This window comes from Mus caroli, chromosome 7 (genome assembly GCF_900094665.2).
Source record: "Mus caroli chromosome 7, CAROLI_EIJ_v1.1, whole genome shotgun sequence".
Taxonomy (NCBI): domain Eukaryota; kingdom Metazoa; phylum Chordata; class Mammalia; order Rodentia; family Muridae; genus Mus; species Mus caroli.
The window spans coordinates 89338349-89344965 of record NC_034576.1 but is presented as its reverse complement, the minus strand read 5'-3'; the positions used below and the strand labels follow the sequence as shown (position 1 = coordinate 89344965).

Genomic DNA, 6617 nt, shown 5'->3' with positions numbered 1-6617 from the left:
TTTTTCAACAGAGATTTAAGCACAGGATTAACAGACAGGGAAACTGTCAGGGAAAGGAGAGTGCTCACTCATGTGTGTAAGTATTGGCTCTTCAGGACTAAGCCTCTCACATTCCTCAAAGTTTATTGAAGTTAATACGGATCATTAAGCAAGTATAAGGACTCTGCAATACTTTTCTGAGTACAGGCTGTACTATTTGGCAAGTTATCATTGCTTTCTGATATTCTTGTTTATCTCTCTATTTAGCCCCTTCAGTAAAGTCTCAAAGAGAAACTGAAGCGTCACTCCAAAGAAGCCAGAGCAGGCAGTTTCCCTTAGCCTAACTACAATTGGCTCACAGTGCGCCAGAATTTGGGGGCGGAGAAGGTCTTAGGAGAGACTTCTATTTCCCAGGGGAATAGTAGTGGGAGGAAATTTTAACCCGCAGAATCTCTGCAGTAGACAAGAAGAGAACTGCTGAGGAAAACTAAAGTTGCCAGAGATGTGGAATGCACTGCAGGACAGAGACTCCGCGGGGGTCCTGGGACACCGCCAACGCTGGCTCCGTGTTGGGACTCTGGTGCTGGCTTTCTCCGGGACCTTCATCATTGGCTTCCTCTTTGGTATGGTACATTTGCATGCATGGTAAAGTGCATAATCTCCCTGTTCCTTCTCTTGCTTCTGCACTCTTGTAGCCAGCTGCTCGGTCTGCAGGAGAGGTTTCTGGTCTTCCCAGGGTGCAGTGATTTGCATGGAGGAAGGAACCAGCAGTATCTGAATTAAGCAGAGGTTTCCTGGGGTATGAGCAGGTTTGAATTAGGAATAAATTATCTGTATATAGAATTGCATAGATTAAAGTCAGATTACAAACAAAAGAAAACAAAATAAACAAAAACCCGAAACAGTAACTAGAATTAGGTCTGACCCACTGGAACCCTGCAGGACACTACACTTCTCAGTGCAGATTCCCAGTGGCTGCTGATCTAGATCTACCAGTAATCTTGGTTTTAATGGCTTTTACCTGCTTGCGGGTCGGGATCGGGGGAGGTTCACCTACTTGGGGCAATTTCAAGGATACCATAGCATCCAAGGCATCTCTGTGAAAGGATTCTCTTTCTGTTCACATTCTTCCTTGGACAAGCAGAGAGACATTCTGGGAAATGTGAGTTACTGTCAGCACTGCCTGAACACATCCTTAACAGGATCCTCCTGAGCTTAGTTCAGATTTAGCCCAACTCTGTAAGAAACCATCTGCATCAGAAATCAGTAGCAGAGGCTAGCTGATTTACAAAGTCAGAGTTTGTATCACTAATTCTCATTTACTGTGAAAAAATTTACCCATTTCTTTCAACCTTAATTTTCCCCATATTTTTGATGAAACTTGTATGAGAAACGTACAGATAATAGGACACTATTTAGCACGAGGAGCTTTACTAGAAAACTACTTGGGCCTTTTTGATGAGGGATCTGTTTCCTACTGGACTTTAGTACACAGACCAGTCTAACTTGTCATCAATTCAGTCTTTGCTCTGAATTTTGAATTATTTCTATGTCATTGGTAAAGACGGGCTATGGACCAATTGTGTAGCCTTTGGCCATAGACTTCAATCAAACTAAACACAAAGATATCAGTAATTACCTATGATTGCTGTGAGCCCCAATGAGATTGAATTAAATTGAGTTTCTGTTATCAGCTTGAAAGTGAGAATCAAGATTTGGAAAGGTTAGCCTGGGATTCAAAAGTCTACATATCCTAAAAGCAAGTCATTTCTACTTTGTTACCCCCACTACCCCTTGGTTTCACTGTTCAATAACCCAGTTTGTTAGTTTCTTAGTATTCTGTCTCTACCACAGGCCTCTATCTTTTTTACTTGTGAGTTATTTCAGACCTAGGGTGTTCTTTCTTAATCTCACAGTCAACACTAGGGCCTTTAGTTAAGCCTTTTGCTCAGCCTTATGTCTCAATGTTCATATATATGTCTTCAAATATGTTATCAATAGTGGTAAAGCACCATGAGGCTTGGCTCAGTAACTCTCTTTATTCTCAGGTAAGGTACTCTGTAACCTCTATAAGGATGTTCTCTCCTTCTCAGATTAAAATCATTTTATGAGGCCAGGGGTTAAGATACAGGTTATAACCTGTCTGTGGCTTTCTGTGCATTGGATGTCTTGCAGAGCTATGAAGTATATTGTAGCTTACTATAATTTTCAGAACTTTAGTTTCTCAAGCCAATTTTCAAGTAGAAACAAAAATATCCGTGCACTTTGCCTTAGTGTCCAATTTAAAGCGTGTCTAATTCAAAGCAAATTGAAAGTCTGTTTTTTAAAATGTTTTGAGATAATTTATATACATGAAATATATTCATACTTAGGATTCTCTTTGATTTTCAATAACTTCATGTGTTATATCTTTGAGAATGTATGTATGTAGATGTGAAAGGGGATGTCCATGGGCTTGTGTTGGGAAATGTGTGCTAAGAATCGAAGTCAGGACCCTTGCAAGAACATTACATTCTCTTAATTGCTTGAGAAATCTCACCAGTCACTGTACTCATAAATAATTCATTGTGAGCTGCTGTTCTAGCTCTACAGAGAAACAAGCAATTATTGACAAGAGAAGCAAGTGTAGAGAAACTACATTTTCACAGCATTTTATCTCTAATAATTGAAACAACACTACATACTTGAATTTTCACATTTGACTTTTCTTAGAAATAAGAGCAACACACATAACTGAAATTGGGTTAAAATATGTTGTACTTGCTTTGCAGTTAAAAGCAATACAGATATGCTCTTTTCTCTGTAGAAGAAAGCAAGGGGAAAACATGAAAATCACAAATCATATGAGAAATAATTGATTAACTGTGTCCCTAATAAAAAAAAAGATCCTGACATGAGCTCATATATCATTTATATATTTGCTTGTATTTTTCAGGGTGGTTTATAAAACCCTCCAATGAAGCTACTAGCAATGGTTCCCATTCTAGCATGAAGAAGGAGTTTTTGCATGAATTGAAGGCTGAGAACATCAAAAAATTTTTATAGTAAGAATATACTCGTATTACATTCCATATGGTGATTACACCTTCAGCTTTAACTTCATATCTTCAGAAAGCTTTCTTAGTAGGACTCCGAAAACATTTCCAGTACAGGGAAAGACCAGCTGTTGCAAGCCAACAAATATCTGCCATAACTTCTTAACTTTAGCTCCATAAGCACAAAAGAAGCCCCAGGAAGTATCTGACAAATACATATTCAGGTTCTGACAAATACATATGCAGGTTCTGATAAAACTGCACTCAGGAGCAGTGAAAGGTGATTATTATTTGTTGATGCATTACAAAATCCCATCTTATTTCCTCACCTACTTAAATTATAAAGCTGCTCTTTGCCTGTGGAGAGTACAAAACAAATTATGGCCAGATTTGGATGGAGGAACGTACTTTGGTGACTTATCCTTTAAGGGAAGATAATAGGTTTTAGTTAAGAAAAAGCTGATTTAAAAATCACACAATGTTTAGTTTGAGCTCCATCTCTGCTCATTATGAGGGATCTAACTTTGAGTGACTAATGAAACTGACCAAGCTTCTATCCTCATCTATGAGAGAAGGATAATGATACTGCAGTGATAAGGGTGAACCTGGGAAGTAGATGTTCTGAAAACACTAAAAACTAATTCTATTCTTTGTGAAAGATTCTAAAGCAAAAGACATAAATGAATATACTGTAAAATTATTGGCCCTTGAACATGCAAACTTAAACTCTACTCCTGAACATGTGCAAGGCACTGGTTTGATCCTCATTAGTACAAGAACATAAAACAAAGTTAGATTTATATTTAGTTAAAATATAATATGTGGATGTATATAGGATTAGTATATCTACTCACCTAGAACACATTATAGGTTTTCAACAAATCAGATTAATATATGTGTCAAAAGTCTTTAAAAAATCCCTCTACTAATAGGATTTCCTAATGAACACAGAGTGATTTGATATAAAAGACCATTAAATATTCACATATAGATAAAAGTTTCATATCTTTAGGAATACATATATATGTGTACATTAATTACAATAGATTTAAAATTATTGAGAACTATTGCTTTCAGGAGTGCCCAATTGAGTAAGAAGCAATATGCTTAAACTTCATGAAAAGTCCCCACATCTTATATTTACTTCATTTATTATATATTATAGGCATAAAAAAGTAGGGGTTTTTTTGATGCCTATTGAACATGCAGACAGACTAAAAGTAATGTTTAAACATTTTCAATTTTCCTTCACCAGCAATTTCACACGGACACCACACTTGGCAGGAACACAAAATAATTTTGAGCTTGCAAAGCTAATTCATGACCAGTGGAAAGAATTTGGCCTGGATTTGGTTGAGTTATCCCATTACGATGTCTTGCTGTCCTATCCAAATAAAACTCATCCTAACTATATCTCAATAATTGATGAAGATGGAAATGAGGTAAGTAAAAAAGATAAGCAGAAAGATTTCACTTTAGTTGCATCATCTCCATGTAATTATGAATTCAATATTATTGACATTTGTGATTTCCCTTTAAAAGCTCTTTATCAATGTCAGTTTATTGCTTGGAGTGTTTGAACTTAGTGTGATTTGGGGAGTATTTTCTTTTTATTTTTTTCATTTTTAGTTCATATTTTAAACTTTTTAAAAAATATTTATTTGTTTATTTATGTATATGAGTACGCCATTGTTCTCTTCATACACACCAGAAGAGGGCATCAGATCCCATTACAGATGGTTGGGACCCACCATGTGGTTACTGGGAATTTAACTCAGGACCCCTGAAAGAGCAGTCAGTGCTCTCAACCGCTGAGCCATTTCTCCAGCCCTAACTTTTTTAAAAATCTTGAATAATATAAAAATGAAATAAATTTCTACCTTGTTTTGTAGCTCTTTTCCTTTCTCTACATTTTTTCATTTGATTCGGAAAAAAAAAAAGATTTTAGTGTATATTTCATCTATACCATATATCTTTTTTCTTAAGGAAAAAATTTTCCTCAGTAAGTTAACATTTTCATGTGTATTTATTTTTACTAAAATGAATCATAGTTTTATTTCCATATACCACTCCCTGCACTCCCCCATCCACCCTCTGATTGCCCCAAGTCCCACACTTCCTCCCCACCCCACCCCATCTCCACGTAGATGCCCCCACCCCCACCCCATCTGACCTCTAAACTCCCTGGAGCCTCCAGTCTCCCAAGGGTCAGGTGCACCATCCCTGAATGAACACAGACCCTAAAGTTCTCCACTGCATGTGTAGTACTGGGTGGTCCCATATAAGCTGGTATATGCTGTCTGTTTGGTGGTCCAGTGTTTGAAAGATATCAGGGATCCAAATTAATTAAGACTGTTGTGATTTACCTTTAGAAACTCTTTATCAATGTCAGTTTATTTCTTAGAGTGTTTGAACTTAGTGTGATTTGGGGAATATTTTGTAAAAGGAAGCTTCATTATAGTTACTTTCTGTGTTTATAGCATTATATCTGAATTTCAAAAGTAATATAAGGTTAAGATTTTCAATATCTAAACAGACACTCATCACAGATTTAAATCATAAAGACTAGATTTAGAGTTAAGCTGTATATTTAGAGACCTAGTGTGGGTTTTCAGCTAGCAAGGACTTGTTGTTTGAAAACTTTGTATTTTCACTTGATTTTAGCCAAAAACCTAGACACACTGAAAAATTAATTTTCAAATGACCCTGTGCATAGGCTTTTACTAAGACTTTATGTTAGTCCTCTAGAAGCAAAATGCAAACTGGAGACAGTATAGTTATAGCAAAGAATTTACAATACTTATTATAAGTCCAGGTGCATACTTGCCTAAGACATTATAATACAGCTGAGATTGATCAAACAAAGATGTATGTTCAATAGGAAAACAATAAAGTATAATTAAAACATTTATTTATATCAGTAAATTTTCTGCAGCCAACTTGATATATCTGGTACAGTCTACAATGCTTCCAATAGTTATTTTGTAACTGAGGTTATTATATTATCAATAGCATTTTCCAAGCTATCTACAAATTAGATCATTTTCATATTTGACTTTCTTTTCAAATTGCTATTAAACTTTTCTTACTACTAATGTATCAGTCTTTTAATCACAGTTCTACAGTACATCATGCTTCTTGCTCTGTTCCCCTTTCTAGGGCAAAAATTATTCAACTATGAGATGGTTCTTTAAACCATGTGCTTATTTTCTGTAAGCAACATGTTTGCATTGCTTTTATTTCAGATATATGCACTCTCATTTGCACTTTGATCATTCACGTCCAGGTTTATTGCTCAGATCTAATGCAATGTTCATGTACTATCACATATTTCTTACAATTAAAAAATATTTTTTTGTCAAACTACATATTCAACATGAAATTATTCTTTAATATTTCAAATTCAAAAAATCAGCTGATTCTGATACATGTATTATATGGAAGAACTAAAATACCTAGTATAATTTCAAGTTGACATAATATTGATCTTTTTAAAATACATATTTTATATGAGCTTTCATTTTTAATCACATTTTATTCAATTGTGATATTGTCTGTCTCGATTACCAGAATTAGGAAACCTGTGTAAGGATGATAATCATG

General features: G+C 35.5%; 1 protein-coding gene across 1 annotated transcript in view; it reads left to right on the top strand.

The window, feature by feature from the left end:
- Positions 1 to 222: 222 nt before the first annotated feature.
- The window catches only part of Folh1b (folate hydrolase 1B), a 259684-nt gene continuing 253289 nt past the window's right edge, over positions 223 to 6617 (top strand). Inside the window, exons 1-3 of the mRNA XM_029479572.1 lie at positions 223 to 602; positions 2915 to 3023; positions 4270 to 4456. Coding sequence (XP_029335432.1) covers positions 482 to 602; positions 2915 to 3023; positions 4270 to 4456 — 417 coding nt within the window. The 5' untranslated portion in view covers positions 223 to 481. The remainder of the gene's footprint in view (positions 603 to 2914; positions 3024 to 4269; positions 4457 to 6617) is intronic.